The sequence below is a fragment of the Cherax quadricarinatus genome, chromosome 9, assembly GCF_038502225.1.
Source record: "Cherax quadricarinatus isolate ZL_2023a chromosome 9, ASM3850222v1, whole genome shotgun sequence".
In the NCBI taxonomy this organism is placed as follows: domain Eukaryota; kingdom Metazoa; phylum Arthropoda; class Malacostraca; order Decapoda; family Parastacidae; genus Cherax; species Cherax quadricarinatus.
The window spans coordinates 55,754,506-55,777,402 of record NC_091300.1 but is presented as its reverse complement, the minus strand read 5'-3'; the positions used below and the strand labels follow the sequence as shown (position 1 = coordinate 55,777,402).

The window sequence follows — 22,897 nt, the reverse complement described above, 5'->3', positions numbered from 1 at the left end:
CTGTCTAGAAGACTGGGATATAATGAATAATGCAGTGCTGTCTAGAAGATTGGGATACAATGAATAATGCAGTGCTGTCTAGAAGATTGGGATACAATGAATAATGCAGTGATGGCTAGAAGACTGGGATACAATGAATAATACAGTGCTGTCTAGAAGACTGGGATACAATGAATAATACAGTGCTGTCTAGAAGACTGGGATATAATGAATAATGCAGTGCTGTCTAGAAGACTGGAATACAATGAATAATACAGTGCTGTCTAGAAGACTGGGAGAAAATGAATAATACAGTGCTGTCTAGAAGACTGGGAAATAATGAATAATACAGTGCTGTCTAGAAGACTGGGATACAATGAATAATACAGTGCTGTCTAGAAGACTGGGATATAATGAATAATGCAGTGCTGTCTAGAAGACTGGGATACAATGAATAATGCAGCGATGTCTAGAAGACTAGGATACAATGAATAATGCAGTGCTGTCTAGAAGACTGGGATACAATGAATAATGCAGCGATGTCTAGAAGACTAGGATACAATGAATAATACAGTGCTGTCTAGAAGACTGGGATACAATGAATAATGCAGTGCTGTCTAGAAGACTGGGATACAATGAATAATGCAGTGCTGTCTAGAAGACTGGGATACAATGAATAATGCAGTGCTGTCTAGAAGACTGGGATACAATGAATAATGCAGTGCTGTCTAGAAGACTGGGATACAATGAATAATGCAGCGATGTCTAGAAGACTAGGATACAATGAATAATGCAGTGCTGTCTAGAAGACTGGGATACAATGAATAGTGCAGTGCTGTCTATAAGACTGGGATACAATGAATAATGCAGTGCTGTCTAGAAGACTGGGATACAATGAATATTGCAGTGCTGTCTAGAAGACTGGGATACAATGAATAGTGCAGTGCTGTCTATAAGACTGGGATACAATGAATAATGCAGTGCTGTCTATAAGACTGGGATACAATGAATAATGCAGTGCTGTCTAGAAAACTGGGATACAATGAATAATGCAGTGCTGTCTAAAGACTGGGATACAATGAATAATGCAGTGCTGTCTAGAAGACTTGGATACAATGAATAATGCAGTGCTGTCTAAAGACTGGGATACAATGAATAATGCAGTGCTGTCTAGAAGACTGGGATACAATGAATAGTGCAGTGCTGTCTAAAGACTGGGATACAATGAATAGTGCAGTGCTGTCTAAAGACTGGGATACAATGAATAATGCAGTGCTGTCTAGAAGACTGGGATACAATGAATAGTGCAGTGCTGTCTAAAGACTGGGATACAATGAATAGTGCAGTGCTGTCTAGAAAACTGGGATACGATGAATAATGCAGTGATGTCTAGAAGACTGGGATACAATGAATAATGCAGTGCTGACTAGAAGACTGGGATACAATGAATAATGCAGTGATGTCTAGAAGACTGGGATACAATGAATAATGCAGTGCTGTCTAGAAGACTGGGATACAATGATTAATGCAGTGATGTCTAAAGACTGGGATACAATGAATAATGCAGTGCTGTCTAGAAGACTGGGATACAATGAATAGTGCAGTGCTGTCTAAAGACTGGGATACAATGAATAATGCAGTGTTGTCTAGAAGACTGGGATACAATGAATAATGCAGTGCTGTCTAGAAGACTGGGATACAATGAATAATGCAGTGATGTCTAGAAGACTGGGATACAATGAGAAATGCAGTGCTGACTAGACGACTTGGATACAATGAAAATGCAGTGCTGCCTAGAAGACTGGGATACAATGAATAATGCAGTGATGTCTAGAAGACTGGGATACAATGAATAATGCAGTGATGTCTAGAAGACTGGGATACAATGAATAATGCAGTGATGTCTAGAAGACTGGGATACAATGAATAATGCAGTGATGTCTAGAAGACTGGGATACAATGAATAATGCAGTGATGTCTAGAAGACTGGGATACAATGAATAATGCAGTGCTGTCTAGAAGACTGGGATACAATGAATAATGCAGTGATGTCTAGAAGACTGGGATACAATGAGTAATGCAGTGCTGACTAGAAGACTGGGATACAATGAATAATGTAGTGTTGTCTAGAAGACTGGGATACAATGAATAATGCAGTGCTGTCTAGAAGACTGGGATACAATGAATAGTGCAGTGCTGTCTAGAAGACTGGGATACAATGAATAATGTAGTGTTGTCTAGAAGACTGGGATACAATGAATAATGCAGTGATGTCTAGAAGACTGGGATACAATGAGAAATGCAGTGCTGACTAGACGACTTGGATACAATGAAAATGCAGTGCTGCCTAGAAGACTGGGATACAATGAATAATGTAGTGTTGTCTAGAAGACTGGGATACAATGAATAATGCAGTGCTGTCTAGAAGACTGGGATACAATGAATAATGCAGTGCTGTCTAGAAGACTGGGATACAATGAATAATGCAGTGCTGTCTAGAAGACTGGGATACAATGAATAATGCAGTGTTGTCTAGAAGACTGGGATACAATGAATAATGCAGTGCTGTCTAGAAGACTGGGATACAATGAATAATGCAGTGATGTCTAGAAGACTGGGATACAATGAATAAAGCAGTGATGTCTAGAAGATTAGGAGACAATGAATAATGCAGTGATGTCTAGAAGACTGGGATACAAAGAATAATGCAGTGATGTCTAGAAGATTAGGAGACAATGAATAATGCAGTGATGTCTAGAAGACTGGGATACAATGAATAAAGCAGTGATGTCTAGAAGATTAGGAGACAATGAATAATGCAGTGATGTCTAGAAGACTGGGATACAATGAATAATGCAGTGATGTCTAGAAGATTAATAGACAATGAATAATGCAGTGATGTCTAGAAGACTGGGATACAATGAATAAAGCAGTGATGTCTAGAAGATTAGGAGACAATGAATAATGCAGTGATGTCTAGAAGACTGGGATACAATGAATAATGCAGTGCTGACTAGAAGACTGGGATACAATGAATAATGCAGTGATGCCTAGAAGACTGGGATACAATGAATAAAGCAGTGATGTCTAGAAGACTGGGATACAATGAATAAAGCAGTGATGTCTAGAAGATTAGGAGACAATGAATAATGCAGTGATGTCTAGAAGACTGGGATACAATGAATAAAGCAGTGATGTCTAGAAGATTAGGAGACAATGAATATTGCAGTGATGTCTAGAAGACTGGGATACAATGAACAATGCAGTGATGTCTAGAAGACTGGGATACAATGAATAATGCAGTGATGCCTAGAAGACTGGGATACAATGAATAATGCAGTGATGCCTAGAAGACTGGGATACAATGAATAATGCAGTGATGTCTATAAGACTGGGAGACAATGAATAATGCAGTGATGTCTATAAGACTGGGATACAATGAATAATGCAGTGATGTCTAGAAGACTGGGAGACAATGAATAATGCAGTGATGTCTATAAGACTGGGAGACAATGAATAATGCAGTGATGTCTAGAAGACTGGGATACAATCAATAATGCAGTGATGTCTAGAAGACTGGGAGACAATGAATAATGCAGTGATGTCTAGAAGACTGGGATACAATGAATAATGCAGTGATGTCTAGAAGACTGGGATAAAATGAATAATGCAGTGTTGTCTAGAAGAATTGGATACAATGAATAATGCAGTGCTGTTCAAAAGACTGGGATACAATGAATAATGTTGAGAATCTTGGCCTTACCTGCTGCGTTTATTATAACTATATATAATGAACACTTAGCTGATAAATGACAGCAAATCGTCTACACAGCCGCCCCTGCAGACGAGGTCTAGAAGCTGTCGAAACCATCACAACAGTAGGCTGTCAAGAGATACAATTTGTAAGTATAAATTACCCCTAGGGGGTGTTATGTCAGCATATTTCATTCGATGATGGCTGACGAAATACTTACTTGTTTGGACTCAAAAGTCCACACCTAACTGCCGATTATAGGTTGATTACAAACTCCTTGTGACTCAAGAATTGCACAATCCCCCGATCTACAAGAAATTCGTAACATACCTTGCTCTTTGTAACGTGAGCTATGGTGTTCTCAACACCTTCGACAGATATCGGTGACTTGATAGAAGCTGAAGTGTCCTTGGATGTCCACGTCTTCCATTGTCTAGGAAACGCACACTGGTACACTATGTTCCACAAGATTTGTCTTTATTGTTCACAATGTATCACAAGAGAAGCTGATCACACCTCTCTTATGTGTTTGTGCTAGAGACACCTTGTTCACACCTACGCACAGATCTCCTGGCGTCAGTGTCACTCGTAGTAGAGTCAAAGATAGTCTGCCCGACGCCACAGCGCTCCATGCAGAAGCTGCCCCCAGCACAAAAAAAAACGCTGACCTAGTACCTTGCATCCTTGTCACCTCCTCGATGAAGCAAAGCAGAATGTTTGTTTCTTGCTGTCTTAAGCGTAGACAACAATGTACACTATTTTTACTATGGTAATAAAGTGGGAGCAGGATTTTCCTTAATTGTCCTGCTAAGTAAGAGATGTACTGTCTCTTATAAAATTACACTTTGCAACACCGCTGCAAGGAGCAGAGGTCACTTGGTACATGGCATAGCATCTGTGATTAATTACTCATTCTAGCAGTAAACAAGATGCTCGCCCCTTCTGAGTGGCCCCTCAGGGCTAAGAGGCTTGGCCCCTCAGGGCTGAAAGGGCTGAAGGGGGCTGATACCCCCTCCTGGAGAAAATTTCTCCACACTGGGGGGCGGCGGAGGTTCGCTGCAGGTGAACTATTCATCACTTAACATTAATTTAATTTTCTCACTCGCCACCACTGCTGCTTATCTTTTCTGAACAGCTTTAGTTTGTGTGGTTTCTGGAGAATCACTAATTTTATTTTCAACACTGTGTAATTCTAACGGCACTAGTTTATTTATTGTCCGCTTATTCACTACACCTTTGCTCAAAACATCAACTGTCCTGATGATTCCATTTGCATCAGGATATATGGTCACAATTTTTCCAAGTGGCCATTGGGACCTCGGACCATCATTGTCAATAATCACTATGTCACCAGGTCTTAAGGACTTATGATTTTCAGGAACACCAGCTCCATAGAAGTGTTCTCTCAATGAGGTGAGATAGTCTTCTCGCCAAATTTTCTCCCAACGTTCAATCACTTTATTAAGGTGTTTGAATTTAAGTCTGAGTTGCTCAGGTTCGAAATAAGTAGGATCCTCTATGATTTCTTTATCATTCATGGGAGGAACAGGTTCGAGCCTTCTGCCATGGAGTAAATGAGATGGACTTAACACTTCTAAATTGTCCAGATCATCGGTAACATAAGTTAGAGGTCTGTTGTTGACTCTATTTTCTATTTCAGTCACAACTGTACGGAATTCTTCTAAATCTATTCTCTGACGATGAAGAGTCTTCCTTAAACAACGTTTTACAATGCCTATCATTCTTTCATAAAATCCGCCGTGCCATGGAGATTTAGGAGGAATGTATCTCCAACGACATCTGCGTTGATTCAGCATCTGTTGTACTTCTGGTTGTTCAAAGATCTTGCTTATATAAGCAGCACCAGCAACAAAGTTCGTTGCATTATCTGAAATCATCAGTCTAGGACATCCCCTTCTGGCTGCAAACCTTCTGAATAATTTGATAAAAGTTTGAGCAGACATGTCAGTGGCTACTTCTAGATGTACTGCTCTAGTTGTAGCACAAGTGAACAAACAGATGTACACCTTGATGGGAACTTTGTCAACTGTTTTGGTTAAAATTATTGGTCCAGTGTAATCTACACCTGTCACCTCAAATGGAGTGATATGACAAACTCTTTCAGAGGGATATGGAGGTGAACCTGGATACTGACATACTCGCATATCGTAGTGACGACAAGTAATACAGTCCTTTATTTGTTTTTTCACACTTTGTCGACCTTGAGGTATCCAGTAGGATTGTCGTATATGACAAAGTGTGTCAGCTACCCCAAAATGTAACACGTTACTGTGGGCGTTTTGCACAATCAGTTTTGTTAGCCAATGATTCTTGGGAATCAATATTGGATGTATGGCTTCTTTAGGTAGTGAAGAATTATGAATTCTTCCTCGACATCTTATAATCTTTTCTGAGTCGAGATAAAGTCCTAAAGAATTAATCATAACAGGTTTCTTTGGGGATTTATCTTGTGTTTCTAGAAATTTATATTCTGTAGAGAAAACATCTTTCTGTATTAGTTTCACCCAGTATTTAATGGGTTCAAGATATTCATAATCAGGTTTTATTCCTTTAATGAATTTAAAGACAAGAGCTGTAACTCTTAATAGTTTACCCAGAGATGAGTATTTAGATCCATCAATGACTATTTCTGTTGTGTCTGCAGTATTTACACAGCTTATTTCTGCTGTGTTCAAGCAGACTGTTTCTTCTGGCATAATGTGAGCTTTTTGCTGAGGCCAGTTATTTTCATTAGAGAGCCAGTTCGGTCCGTGGAGCCATAATTTATTATTCACAAATTTCTTGAGTGGGACACCACGTGACAACATGTCAGCTGGATTCTCTTGGGTAGAGACGTGAAGAAAGAGATAATCTCTCTGCATCTCTTTTATTTCTGCTACTCTGTTCTATACATAGACCAGCTTACTCTTATTATTTCTTAACCACTGGAGAACTGCTTCATTATCACTCCAGATCACGGTTTTCTCAATAGTGAGATGATCAAGTACTTTGTTGAGATAGACAGCTAATTTTGTACCTACATAGAGTGCTGTCAGTTCCAATTGTGGTACTGTTCTGACCTTCAAGGGTGCTACCCTGGCCTTTGAAGTAATTAGTGTACTTCCTTCAGCATTACTCATGTAAGCTACAGCGCCATAACCTCTGGTTGACGCATCACAGAACACATGTAATGTGTACTTGTTTCCCTCTTGACCTATTTGTCTGGGAAATTTAATTTGATGAAGTTGTTTAAACTCCCTGGATATTTCATCCCATGCTTGACTCATTTCTAGAGGCAAGTTCTCATCCCATCCAATTTTGAGTTTCCATGCATCTTGCATAAGCATTTTACCTTTTATGGTAATTGGTGAGACGAGTCCTAGAGGATCAAAACATTGTGATACCTCTGACAGTAAACTACGTTTAGTGAGTGTACTGCATGATTTATTGTTTATCCTTTTGAGACTCAAAGTATCTTCCTGTGTGTTCCAATTAAGTCCCAGCATATTGTTGCAATCAGGAATTTCAGTTTCAGGGAAATCTTCTTTAATAAGTTCCCTTAATTGTTTTGAATTTGTATTCCACATCCTTAGAGGCATATTTGCTTCTTTCATCTCCTTGTTAGCTTCTCTGTATAAGGATTTCAAATCCTCCTCTTTATTCACAGTACCTTGAAGATTGTCCACATAGAAACTTTTCTTTAAGACTTCTTTGAAGGGACTTTCAGATTTCTTCAAATGTGTATTTAGAGTAGCTTCTAGTAAAAATGGAGAGGATGTTGCACCAAATAATACTGATTTGAAACGATAAGTTTTCACAGGACTTTGAGGATCATGTGGATTTTCAGGCCACAAGAATCGAGTATAATCTCTATCTATTTCTTGTAGTCCTACTCTTAAGAAAGCCTTGGAAATATCAGCCGTGTAGGCATATGGGTTTGTGCGAAATTTCATAAGCACGTCTCCAAGCTTCTCAGTTAGTGAGGGTCCGGTCATCAGACAGTCATTAAGACTTGCTACATCTTTATTTGCACGTGCGCTGCAATTATATACAACACGTAGTGGAGTGGTTTCAGAATCTTTTCTGACTCCATGGTGCGGGAGATAATGAGCGTTTGTCTTCAACTTATCTTCGACTATTTCCTCAATGAATTTATTGTCCAACTGTTCTTGTATGATATTATCATAGACAGTCAGTAGCTCTGGATTCTTCCTGAGCTCATGTATTTGTGCTTTCATCTGTCCAAAAGCCATGCGATAATTGCTAGGTAGATGTGGTGGATTTAATTTCCATGGTAACCTAACCCAATACTGTCCATCTTTATATTTGACAGTGTCCAAATATTGGTTATAAGTCTGAGACTCTTGTGGGCTTGGTTCATTTACATCAATACCTATCGCATCTAAATCCCACAACTTATCAGCTGGTTCATTCATTTCTTCCAGTAATGATAATTTTTGCTGTGGTACATGATCAGCGGTTATTCTCGTAACTAGTACATTTTCCACTGAATCAATATCAGCTTCTTTCCCACTTTGAGAGGGAATGGGACCACATATCATGTGGCCTCCTGCTGTTTTCAGCAAGTGAACATCATGTTTACTTACTATATTTTGCACAAAACAGTGATAATAATCACTTCCAATGATTAAATCAATTGGACTAATTGTGTCCGTCTGTATGTCAGGACAGGCTAACTCGACCTTAGCTGCTTTCAGTGCTGCAACTGTTTCTTTTAATCCCTGGATCTGCACAGACTTAGGCAAATCATCTACTACCACAGCTTCTACTGTCTTTTTCCTGTTTCCTAGACCAACAGTGATTCTGGCTAGGTCATATGTCTGTGTACCAGAATTGTGGAAAAACCCAGCTATATCTAACTGTATTTTGGCATAGGGTTGTTTATTCAGTTTCTGCAACACTGTTCTTCTTATGAAGGACCTTTGTGAGCCTTGATCAAATAGTGTTAGCACATTGGTTTTGTGTAATTTATTAGATAACTCAACTCGAGCTATCGGGAGAGCAGTTGCTTTAAACTTATCTCTCACATTTAATGCTGTTGCTTGTTGACTTCCTGATTCTGTGGAAGTCTGCTGTTGTTCAGCAAAAGTATTTGGGCATAATGCTGTATGATGCATACCCTTGCATTTAAAACACTTCTTCAGTGAGCATTTTCCTCCCTTGTGTTCACCTAAACACTTGATGCATGTTTTCAGCTGATGAACACGTTGTTTACGTGCCTCCATTGATGTGTATTGAATACAATACTGTGCCCAATGTGTTCCATCACAAAGTACACATTTTGGAGTACGTTTATGTATGACAGTTTGTTTACTGTCTGTTGTATTCACAGCTTGATAAATGCCTATATGGGATTTCCCATTATGTGGTTTAGTGGGAGTAGGTATATTCTTTTTATACTGAGTTGAAGGTTTATTATCCACTGGATTTGTGGATTTTTCATCTTGTCTCGTTGCTTGCATGCATGAAACTATTGTTTGTAAACCATTGCTAATTTCTTCACAAGTGAAATAGCGTTTATTGAACATAATATTTAATCGTTCAATAGTTTGTGGTGACAGCTTATCCTGTACAATACCACTGACAAACCAATCACATTGTCTTAGGTCATATTTAGCACCTAGAGATATGAGACTATTGTCTAATGTGATTCTAAATGCCTGTAAGTCTGAATAACAATGTTTGGGTGGCTTCAAGCTTGATATTAAGACTGCATGTCTAACTCTAGCCTTGTCAGCATCGAAGTAATTGTCTGCTAAGACACGTAAGGCTATTTGATAATTACCTTTAACCACCGGAAATGACTTAATCAGTTCATAGGGTTCTCCCTTCACAAGACATTTAAGATAATTGAACTTAGCAATTTCATCTATGTCAGTTCGTGAATTTACTATGGATTGAAAACCACTAATGAATTCTTCATAATTATGACCTTGGAAAATAGGTAATGACAATGTAGGTAAGCTTGGTAATGGGACACTTGTTGTTGTTACAGGTGTAACAGGTGTTTGACCACTAGTTACAGTAGGTCTCTGTGACAGAGTTTTGCGGCAGATAGCCTGTACTCCTGTCCACCTTAATTGTTGATCACTAAAAGTATCCAAAACATTTTTAATTTCATCCTCAGATGGATCTGATTCAAGAAATTTATTTTCATAATGTGTATAGTCTGAATTAATTATTTCCATGCATTGTGTAAATAATTCAAACTTGACCTCAAGATCATCAAAATCTATGTTTGTATCTTGAGTTAATCCTAGACAGACTGAAATTAGATTTTCTAATTGTGTAATCTTAGTCTGTAAAGACTGAAACTGAGTTTTCAAACAAGCCATTTTAATGGTATACTGAAAATTCTAGCACCACACTTAGAGTGTTTAAAAAACACTGTACTGCTATAAACAGCTGAGTTTTTGTTATGCTTAAGTCAGCAATAATCGAGTCAGACACTACTGACCCACTAAGCTTAACCTCAGGGTCAATGACCATGAAGGGTACAGGGTACATGTGTCTGGTGTTTATGGCTTAGAGTTTGCTGTGTCAGCCTGCCCATGATGATTAATCGTAAATAACGATGTTATACACTTCATTCACTATACACTATAAATGTCACTGTATAACTGTAATCACACGTGAATATTACTTACACATATATAAATTTCACTGTTAATATATATTTGAAAGCTTACACTTTATATATAAGTTCCTTTAATATAACAGGTAGATCTATAAGAAACAAACTTTAACACAATCTTGTCTCTTAATTTCTGTCTATAAACATTATAAACACTATGTGTATATATACACTCAGACAAACAACATCACTTGGTGGTGTTGTATTAATCAGCGATTTCTCCAGATTGGAGCAGTTGATGGAGGGTGCAGGATACCATCCCCCGTCTTCTTGTTGGGTGAGTCACCCAGCTCCCGTTTTCGTTGGGTGAACGCTGGGTGAGCGCCCGTTTTCTTTTGGCTGCCCATTCTCTGTGACTGAGTCTGGAGGGACTCATTTATACTGATTTATATTGTAAAACACTAGTTTTACAGCTTTTTTCGAAGGACCTTGGCTCATAGGTTATTTGTACACTGTAGTACAACATGTTTGGACCACAGTGTGGTCTTTATCCGGTTCGAGCACGACCAAAACTCTGTTGAGAATCTTGGCCTTACCTGCCGCGTTTATTATAACTATATATAATGAACACTTAGCTGATAAATGACAGCAAATCGTCTACACAGCCGCCCCTGCAGACGAGGTCTAGAAGCTGTCGAAACCATCACAACAGTAGGCTGTCAAGAGATACAATTTGTAAGTATAAATTACCCCTAGGGGGTGTTATGTCAGCATATTTCATTCGATGATGGCTGACGAAATACTTACTTGTTTGGACTCAAAAGTCCACACCTTACTGCCGATTATAGGTTGATTACAAACTCCTTGTGACTCAAGAATTGCGCAATCCCCCGATCTACAAGAAATTCGTAACATACCTTGCTCTTTGTAACGTGAGCTATGGTGTTCTCAACACCTTCGACAGATATCGGTGACTTGATAGAAGCTGAAGTGTCCTTGGATGTCCACGTCTTCCATTGTCTAGGAAACGCACACTGGTACACTATGTTCCACAAGATTTGTCTTTATTGTTCACAATGTATCACAAGAGAAGCTGATCACACCTCTCTTATGTGTTTGTGCTAGAGACACCTTGTTCACACCTACGCACAGATCTCCTGGCGTCAGTGTCACTCGTAGTAGAGTCAAAGATAGTCTGCCCGACGCCACAGCGCTCCATGCAGAAGCTGCCCCCAGCACAAAAAAAAACGCTGACCTAGTACCTTGCATCCTTGTCACCTCCTCGATGAAGCAAAGCAGAATGTTTGTTTCTTGCTGTCTTAAGCGTAGACAACAATGTACACTATTTTTACTATGGTAATAAAGTGGGAGCAGGATTTTCCTTAATTGTCCTGCTAAATAAGAGATGTACTGTCTCTTATAAAATTACACTTTGCAACACCGCTGCAAGGAGCAGAGGTCACTTGGTACATGGCATAGCATCTGTGATTAATTACTCACTCTAGCAGTAAACAAGATGCTCTCCCCTTCTGAGTGGCCCCTCAGGGCTAAGAGGCTTGGCCCCTCAGGGCTGAAAGGGCTGAAAGGGCTGAAGGGGGCTGATACCCCCCTCCTGGAGAAAATTTCTCCACAAATAATGCAGTGCTGCCTAGAAAACTGGGATACAATGAATAATGCAATGTTGCCTAGAAGACTGGGATACAATGAATAATGCAGTGTTGCCTAGAAGACTGGGATACAATGAATAATGCAGTGTTGCCTAGAAGACTGGGATACAATGAATAATGCAGTGCTGCCTAGAAAACTGGGATACAATGAATAATGCAGTGCTGCCTAGAAGACTGGGATACAATGAATAATGCAGTGCTATCTAGAAGACTGGGATACAATGAATAATGCAGTGATGGCTAGAAGACTGGTAGACAATGAATAATGCAGTGATGGCTAGAAGACTGGTAGACAATGAATAATGCAGTGATGGCTAGAAGACAGTGAGACAATGAATAATGCAGTGATGGCTAGAAGACTGGGATACAATGAATAATGCAGTGATGGCTAGAAGACTGGGATACAATGAATAATGCAGTGATGGCTAGAAGACTGGTAGACAATGAATAATGCAGTGATGGCTAGAAGACTGGTAGACAATGAATAATGCAGTGATGGCTAGAAGACTGGGATACAATGAATAATGCAGTGATGGCTAGAAGACTGGGATACAATGAATAATGCAGTGATGCCTAGAAGACTGGGATACAATGAATAATGCAGTGATGGCTAGAAGACTGGGATACAATGAATAATGCAGTGATGGCTAGAAGACTGGGATACAATGAATAATGCAGTGAAGTCTAGGAGACTAGGAGACAATGAATAATGCAGTGATGTCTAGGAGACTAGGAGACAATGAATAATGCAGTGCTGTCTAGAAGACTGGGATACAATGAATAATGCAGTGATGGCTAGAAGACTGGTAGACAATGAATAATGCAGTGATGGCTAGAAGACTGGGATACAATGAATAATGCAGTGAAGTCTAGGAGACTAGGAGACAATGAATAATGCAGTGATGTCTAGGAGACTAGGAGACAATGAATAATGCAGTGCTGTCTAGAAGACTGGGATACAATGAATAATGCAGTGATGGCTAGAAGACTGGTAGACAATGAATAATGCAGTGATGTCTAGAAGACTGGGATACAATGAATAATGCAGTGCTGTCTAGAAGACTGGGATACAATGAATAATGCAGTGCTGTCTAGAAGACTGGGATACAATGAATAATGCAGTGCTGTCTAGAAGACTGGGATACAATGAATAATGCAGTGATGTCTAGAAGACTGGGATACAATGAATAATGCAGTGATGTCTAGAAGACTGGGATACAATGAATAATGCAGTGATGTCTAGAAGACTGGGATACAATGAATAATGCAGTGATGTCTAGAAGACTGGGATACAATGAATAATGCAGTGATGGCTAGAAGACTGGGAGACAATGAATAATGCAATGCTGTCTAGAAGACTTTGATACAATGAATAATGCAGTGCTGTCTAGAAGACTGGGATACAATGAATAATGCAGTGATGTTTAGAAGACTGGGATACAATGAATAATGCAGTGCTGCCTAGAAGACTTTGATACAATGAATAATGCAGTGATGTTTAGAAGACTGGGATACAATGAATAATGCAGTGAAGTCTAGGAGACTAGGAGACAATGAATAATGCAGTGATGTCTAGGAGACTAGGAGACAATGAATAATGCAGTGATGTCTAGGAGACTGGGATACAATGAATAATGCAGTGATGTCTAGAAGACTGGGATACAATGAATAATGCAGTGCTGTCTAGAAGACTGGGATACAATGAATAATGCAGTGAAGTCTAGAAGACTGGGATACAATGAATAATGCAGTGCTGTCTAGAAGACTGGGATACAATGAATAATGCAGTGAAGTCTAGAAGACTGGGATACAATGAATAATGCAGTGATGTCTAGAAGACTGGGATTCAATGAATAATGCAGTGATGTCTAGGAGACTAGGAGACAATGAATAATGCAGTGATGTCTAGGAGACTGGGATACAATGAATAATGCAGTGATGTCTAGAAGACTGGGATACAATGAATAATGCAGTGCTGTCTAGAAGACTGGGATACAATGAATAATGCAGTGAAGTCTAGAAGACTGGGATACAATGAATAATGCAGTGCTGTCTAGAAGACTGGGATACAATGAATAATGCAGTGAAGTCTAGAAGACTGGGATACAATGAATAATGCAGTGCTGTCTAGAAGACTGGGATACAATGAATAATGCAGTGCTGTCTAGAAGACTGGGATACAATGAATAATGCAGTGCTGTCTAGAAGACTGGGATACAATGAGACGTAAATAGAGCAAAACCGGAGACCACTAAAAAGTTGTAAACCTATTTCCTCATCTTCGATATCTGTCAATTGTTTTTGCAAAGTTGAATAGGACTAATTATCTGAGACGAAAATAATGACTTAAATTTAAACCAGGTTTTCAGATGAGCCAACTAAACATCAGAAATAATTCCCTTTGTGTAAGAAGAATTGAAAAAATTAAGTTAATTGGGAAGAGCATTGTTACAATCGACTAAATACATAATTTTAATGAAATACGCTGAACCTAAACAAGCAGAGAGTAAGCAAGCGATGCCAGTTAATTATAGTGCTAAAATAGTGCTAAAATAATGCTAAAATGGGGTCTAAGGGTTGGATTTCATTCACCTCAGATACAATTTGTGGACCAATAGAGAATCTCCTTGAAGGTAATGTAGGTTCAGTAATTCAGTACAGTTTAGCTCAGAATACAGACATAAAAAAATCCATCCTATCCGTTTGTTTAAGTGACTTAAGCTGAATTATAGGAAACACTTAAGATATTGATTTAAATATATTTATATTACAAATCATGAAAAAAGATAACTAAGAATAAAAGAACTATTGAGGAAAAGATGTCTATCGATCATTCATCACAGTCACCAGTTTGCTAATGTATTTTCCAGGTTCCCTATGTTCACGTGTCTCCAAACATGCTGCATGAATCCATGAGTGACCTGGCAGGCAACCCAAAGTTCCCTTCCATAGAGGGCAATTACTTACTGGACCTAGGCTACCCTCTTACCTTCATTGGTAGAATAATCAGCACACTCAGTCAGTTGATGTATAATGTCATCAATATGCATTACGTAATTCCCAAGTGAGTTTTCGTGTTATTTTCGTAATCTGCTCCCCTGTTATTTTTTTTATTCCTTCTCTAGTTTTAATGAACCAAAGAACTTTTTTATTTGCAATGATAATTTTTTTCACCTTTTTTTTATAACTCTTCATATTCTTAATCATTATTTCTTGGTTCTACCTTGTATCATCACTGTTGGTTCTACCTTGTATCATCACTGTTGGTTCTACCTTGTATCATCACTGTTGGTTCTACCTTGTATCATCACTGGTATCAGCTTTACAAACATGAAAACAAAATGATTCAAAACCAATACTCATGGTAAGAAATGCTGATAGTAAATACTGGGTTAAGATCACACAATGAGTGAAAAGTATTATCATAACCCTCTTTCGTTGCAGTTATTATCAATAACACAACGCTCAAGAAATCGGTAGATTGCAGCCTAATCACTCTTACACACACACACACACACACATACACACACACACACATACACACACACACACACACACACACATATATATATATATATATATATATATATATATATATATATATATATATATATATATATATATATATATATATATATATATATATATATACATATATATATATATATATATATATATATATATATATATATATATATATATATATATATATATATATATATATATGCAATATATATATTCATGTAAGAGATTTTAACCATCCAATTGATTTTCAAAAAGTTGAGAAAGTAGTATCAAGCAAGTCCATGGTCGACAGGAATATAATTGAATCTTGTTTCATAAAAAGCAGTTTTGACAATAATATGAATATTTCCTTTGGTTTATATAAATTAGATCCATTTATAATTAATAGAATTTGGGAAGAATTTAATAATACACTGGACAAATAATCGTTAAAATTTCTTATTTCTTGGGTAGAATAGTTTGTGGGGTGAGTTGTGCCAAGGACCTATCCAAGTTGGGTCGGCGCGTGTCAGGTGTTTAAACCGTTCTGGGATCTGATAGTGAGGTGCCGGCCAGACCCCTTATATAGCTTCCTTGGATGCTTTACTTTCATAGTTCCTTGATAATGTGAGTAGTCACGAAAGCGCTTGGAATTTCTCTATTCTTTCAGAGTGGTTGTTTTGCATATATATATATATATATATATATATATATATATATATATATATATATATATATATATATATATATATATATATATATATATATATATATATATATGGATGGATTTATGAAGGATGAGGTTAATCATAGAATTGATGAGGGAAAAAAGGTGAGTGGTGCGTTGAGGTATATGTGGAGTCAAAAAACGTTATCTATGGAGGCAAAGAAGGGAATGTATGAAAGTATAGTAGTACCAACACTCTTATATGGGTGTGAAGCTTGGGTGGTAAATGCAGCAGCGAGGAGACGGTTGGAGGCAGTGGAGATGTCCTGTTTAAGGGCAATGTGTGGTGTAAATATTATGCAGAAAATTCGGAGTGTGGAAATTAGGAGAAGGTGTGGAGTTAATGAAAGCATTAGTCAGAGGGCAGAAGAGGGGTTGTTGAGGTGGTTTGGTCATTTAGAGAGAATGGATCAAAGTAGAATGACATGGAAAGCATATAAATCTATAGGGGAAGGAAAGAGGGGTAGGGGTCGTCCTCGAAAGGGTTGGAAAGAGGGGGTAAAGGAGGTTTTGTGGGCGAGGGGTTTGGACTTCCAGCAAGCGTGCATGAGCGTGTTAGATAGGAGTGATTGGAGACGAATGATACTTGGGACCTGACGATCTGTTGGAGTGTGAGCAGGGTAATATTTAGTGAAGGGATTCAGGGAAACCGGTTATTTTCATATAGTCGGACTTGAGTCCTGGAAATGGGAAGTACAATGCCTGCACTTTAAAGGAGGGGTTTGGAATATTGGCAGTTTGGAGGGATATGTTGTGTATCTTTATACGTATATGCTTCTAAACTGTTGTATTCTGAGCACCTCTGCAAAAGCAGTGATAATGTGTGTGTGGTGAAAGTGTTGAATGATGATGAAAGTATTTTCTTTTTGGGGATTTTCTTTCTTTTTTGGGTCACCCTGCCTCGGTGGGAGACGGCCGACTTGTTAAAATATATATATATATATATATATATATATATATATATATATATATATATATATATATATATATATATATATATATATATATATATATATAAGTGGGTCATAATAAGCGTGTATGCACCTGGAGAAGAGAGGAATGCAGAGGAGAGAGAGAGATTTTGGGAGATGTTAAGTGAATGTATAGGAGCCTTTGAACCAAGTGAGAGAGTAATTGTGGTAGGGGACTTGAATGCTAAAGTAGGAGAAACTTTTAGAGAGGGTGTGGTAGGTAAGTTTGGGGTGCCAGGTGTAAATGATAATGGGAGCCCTTTGATTGAACTTTGTATAGAAAGGGGTTTAGTTATAGGTAATACATATTTTAAGAAAAAGAGGATAAATAAGTATACACGATATGATGTAGGGCGAAATGACAGTAGTTTGTTGGATTATGTATTGGTAGATAAAAGACTGTTGAGTAGACTTCAGGATGTACATGTTTATAGAGGGGCCACAGATATATCAGATCACTTTCTAGTTGTAGCTACACTGAGAGTAAAAGGTAGATGGGATACAAGGAGAATAGAAGCATCAGGGAAGAGAGAGGTGAAGGTTTATAAACTAAAAGAGGAGGCAGTTAGGGTAAGATATAAACAGCTATTGGAGGATAGATGGGCTAATGAGAGCATAGGCAATGGGGTCGAAGAGGTATGGGGTAGGTTTAAAAATGTAGTGTTAGAGTGTTCAGCAGAAGTTTGTGGTTACAGGAAAGTGGGTGCAGGAGGGAAGAGGAGCGATTGGTGGAATGATGATGTAAAGAGAGTAGTAAGGGAGAAAAAGTTAGCATATGAGAAGTTTTTACAAAGTAGAAGTGATGCAAGGAGGGAAGAGTATATGGAGAAAAAGAGAGAAGTTAAGAGAGTGGTGAAGCAATGTAAAAAGAGAGCAAATGAGAGAGTGGGTGAGATGTTATCAACAAATTTTGTTGAAAATAAGAAAAAGTTTTGGAGTGAGATTAACAAGTTAAGAAAGCCTAGAGAACAAATGGATTTGTCAGTTAAAAATAGGAGAGGAGAGTTATTAAATGGAGAGTTAGAGGTATTGGGAAGATGGAAGGAATATTTTGAGGAATTGTTAAATGTTGATGAAGATAGGGAAGCTGTGATTTCGTGTATAGGGCAAGGAGGAATAACATCTTGTAGGAGTGAGGAAGAGCCAGTTGTGAGTGTGGGGGAAGTTCGTGAGGCAGTAGGTAAAATGAAAGGGGGTCAGGCAGCCGGGATTGATGGGATAAAGATAGAAATGTTAAAAGCAGGTGGGGATATAGTTTTGGAGTGGTTGGTGCAATTATTTAATAAATGTATGGAAGAGGGTAAGGTACCTAGGGATTGGCAGAGAGCATGCATAGTTCCTTTGTATAAAGGCAAAGGGGATAAAAGAGAGTGCAAAAATTATAGGGGGATAAGTCTGTTGAGTGTACCTGGTAAAGTGTATGGTAGAGTTATAATTGAAAGAATTAAGAGTAAGACGGAGAATAGGATAGCAGATGAACAAGGAGGCTTTAGGAAAGGTAGGGGGTGTGTGGACCAGGTGTTTACAGTGAAACATATAAGTGAACAGTATTTAGATAAGGCTAAAGAGGTCTTTGTGGCATTTATGGATTTGGAAAAGGCGTATGACAGGGTGGATAGGGGGGCAATGTGGCAGATGTTGCAAGTGTATGGTGTAGGAGGTAGGTTACTGAAAGCAGTGAAGAGTTTTTACGAGGATAGTGAGGCTCAAGTTAGAGTATGTAGGAAAGAGGGAAATTTTTTCCCAGTAAAAGTAGGCCTTAGACAAGGATGTGTGATGTCACCGTGGTTGTTTAATATATTTATAGATGGGGTTGTAAGAGAAGTAAATGCGAGGGTCTTGGCAAGAGGCGTGGAGTTAAAAGATAAAGAATCACACACAAAGTGGGAGTTGTCACAGCTGCTCTTTGCTGATGACACTGTGCTCTTGGGAGATTCTGAAGAGAAGTTGCAGAGATTGGTGGATGAATTTGGTAGGGTGTGCAAAAGAAGAAAATTAAAGGTGAATACAGGAAAGAGTAAGGTTATGAGGATAACAAAAAGATTAGGTGATGAAAGATTGAATATCAGATTGGAGGGAGAGAGTATGGAGGAGGTGAACGTATTCAGATATTTGGGAGTGGACGTGTCAGCGGATGGGTCTATGAAAGATGAGGTGAATCATAGAATTGATGAGGGAAAAAGAGTGAGTGGTGCACTTGGGAGTCTGTGGAGACAAAGAACTTTGTCCTTGGAGGCAAAGAGGGGAATGTATGAGAGTATAGTTTTACCAACGCTCTTATATGGGTGTGAAGCGTGGGTGATGAATGTTGCAGCGAGGAGAAGGCTGGAGGCAGTGGAGATGTCATGTCTGAGGGCAATGTGTGGTGTGAATATAATGCAGAGAATTCGTAGTTTGGAAGTTAGGAGGAGGTGCGGGATTACCAAAACTGTTGTCCAGAGGGCTGAGGAAGGGTTGTTGAGGTGGTTCGGACATGTAGAGAGAATGGAGCGAAACAGAATGACTTCAAGAGTGTATCAGTCTGTAGTGGAAGGAAGGCGGGGTAGGGGTCGGCCTAGGAAGGGTTGGAGGGAGGGGGTAAAGGAGGTTTTGTGTGCGAGGGGCTTGGACTTCCAGCAGGCATGCGTGAGCGTGTTTGATAGGAGTGAATGGAGACAAATGGTTTTTAATACTTGACGTGCTGTTGGAGTGTGAGCAAAGTAACATTTATGAAGGGATTCAGGGAAACCGGCAGGCCGGACTTGAGTCCTGGAGATGGGAAGTACAGTGCCTGCACTCTGAAGGAGGGGTGTTAATGTTGCAGTTTAAAAACTGTAGTGTAAAGCACCCTTCTGGCAAGACAGTGATGGAGTGAATGATGGTGAAAGTTTTTCTTTTTCGGGCCACCCTGCTTTGGTGGGAATCGGCCGGTGTGATAATAAAATATATATATATATATATATATATATATATATATATATATATATATATATATATATATATATATATATATATATATATACATATATATATATATATATATACATATATATATTTTCTTTCTTTCTTTCAACACATCGGCCATATCCCACCGAGGCAGGGTGGCCCAAAAAGAAAAAAGAAAGTTTCTCTTTTTAAATTTAGTAATTTTTATGGGAGAAAGGGTTACTAGCCCCTTGCTCCCGGCATTTTAGTCGCCTCTTAAAACACGCATGGCTTACGGAGGAAGAATTCTGTTCCACTTCCCCATGGAGATAAGAGGAAATAAACAAGAACAAGAACTAGAAAGAAAATAGAAGAAAACCCAAAGAGGTGTGTATATATATGCTTGTACAAGTATGTGTAGTGTGACCTAAGTGTAAGTAGAAGTACCAAGACGTACCTGAAATCTTGCATGTTCATGAGACAGAAAAATGGACACCAGCAATCTTACCATCATGTAAAACAATTACAGGCTTTCGTTTTACACTCACTTGGCAGGACGGTAGTACCTCCCTGGTGGTTGCTGTCTACAACCTACTACCTAATATATGTATGTATATATATATACAGTGGACCCCCGCATAGCGAACGCCTTGCATAGCGAACAATCCGCATAGCGAACGCTTTGTTCGCCAAAATTTTGCCCCGCATAGTGGACAAAAACCCGCTCAGCGACCTTCGTCCGAGACGCGTCCATTGTTTACCAGCCACCCTCCGCGGTAACATTCAAGCATACACTCGGAATATTTCGTATTATTACAGTGTTTTCGGTGCTGTTTCTGGAAAATAAGTGACCATGGGCCCCAAGAAAGCTTCTAGTGCCAACCCTGTGGTAAAAAGGGTGAGAATTAGTATGGAAATTAAGAAAGATTTTGAAGGGTTTGGGGCTAACCCTGAGAAGCCTATGCCAGTTGTGGAATCCATTGTGCCTACTTCAAAAATTAAGGAAATGTGTGCACAGTGGGTTGAACTGCAAACCTTTATGGATGAAAATCACCCTGACACAGCTGTTGCAAGCCGTGCTGGTAACTATTTCAATGACAATGTTATGGCCCATTTTAGACAAATCGTAAAGGAACGGGAGGTACAGAGCTCTATGGACAGATTTGTTGTGCGACAGAGGTCCAGTGACTCTGAAGCTGGTCCTAGTGGCATTAAAAGAAGAAGGGAAGTAACCCCGGAAAAGGACTTGCTACCTCAAGTCCTAATGGAAGGGGATTCCCCTTCTAAACACTAACACTCTCTCTCCCCTCCTCCCATCCCATCAATCATCATCAGATCTTCAATAAAAGTAAGTGTCATGTAATTGTGCATGCCTTTTTCAGTTTGTGTGTACTAAAATTAACATTTTTTTTGTGGTAAAAAATTTTTTTTTTCATACTTTTGGGTGTCTTGCACGGATTAATTTTATTTCCATTATTTCTTATGGGGAAAATTAATTCGCATAGCGAACATTTCGCATAACGACCAGCCCTCTTGCACGGATTAAGTTCGCTATGCGGAGGTCCACTGTATATATATATATATATATATATATATATATATATATATATATATATATATATATATATATATGTGTGTGTGTGTATATATATATATATATATATATATATATATATATATATATATATATATATATATATATATATATATATATATATATATATATATATATATATATTCTAGAGAGTACGTTGGTAGACAGCAACCACCCAGGGAGGTACTACCGTCCTGCCAAGTGAGTGTAAAACGAAAGCCTATAATTGTTTTACATGATGGTAAGATTGCTGGTGTCCATTTTTCTGTCTCAAGAACATGCAAGGTTTCAGATACATCTGCGCCATTCTTGTAGGGTTGGGTGGTCCTGTGGTTTAAAGCGACATGTGGTTCTCGCTTACCATGAGGCAGGCCAGTGGAAATAAATGGTATAAAATACCGACACAATGGCAATATAAACACAAATGCAGTATAATGTGATCCTTTATTGACTACGTTTCGCCCACACAGTGGGCTTTTTCAAGTCACAAACAGAACTACCTGGGGTGGAAGGAACGCGAGTATTTATAGTCCGGCTGAGGTCAGGTGAAGAATGCTGCATCTGATGATGTACCGAGTTGGGTTGTAGAGTCTAAAAACTTGGGTAGCTTGGAAAGGAGACTGGACAAGTTTGTGAGCAGACCTTCTACAGTGTTCTTATGTGGGATAGCGATGAAGAAGTTTCTTGGCAAGTGGTTCAGCTATGTTATAGAAGCCACTATTCTGGTTGAAGTTGTCGGATATAGAAATAAGTGATGATTCCAGGATTCTTCGGTATTGAGTGTTGTCTTCTGTGGCGATAAGTCTTGAGTTTCTGTAGTTTATCAAGTGGTTGTGTGAATTACGGTGTTGTACGCAGGCATTCCTTGTGTCGTCAGACCTGCTTGCGTATTGGTGTTCTAAAATACGTGTTTGGAGGTCCCTTGATGTTTCGCCCACGTATAACTTGTTGCAGTCATTACAAGGGATTATGTATACCCCTGCAGAGGATGGAGGCTTGTCCTGCCTACTACTGGTGATGTCCTTGATGGTCGTGGTTGTGGAGGTAGATACTTGGAAAGATGTTTCCAACATCTTTGCCAGAACATCATTCCAAGTATCTACCTCCACAACCACGACCATCAAGGACATCACCAGTAGTAGGCAGGACAAGCCTCCATCCTCTGCAGGGGTATACATAATCCCTTGTAATGACTGCAACAA

At 38.8% G+C, this 22,897-nt stretch overlaps 1 protein-coding gene across 1 annotated transcript in view; it reads left to right on the top strand.

Moving 5' to 3' along the window:
• The window catches only part of LOC128685992 (UDP-glycosyltransferase UGT5-like), a 265,203-nt gene that overhangs the window by 99,951 nt on the left and 142,355 nt on the right, over positions 1-22,897 (top strand). Inside the window, 1 exon segment of the mRNA XM_070083438.1 lies at positions 14,866-15,059. Within this exon segment, the coding sequence (XP_069939539.1) occupies positions 14,866-15,059 (194 nt within the window).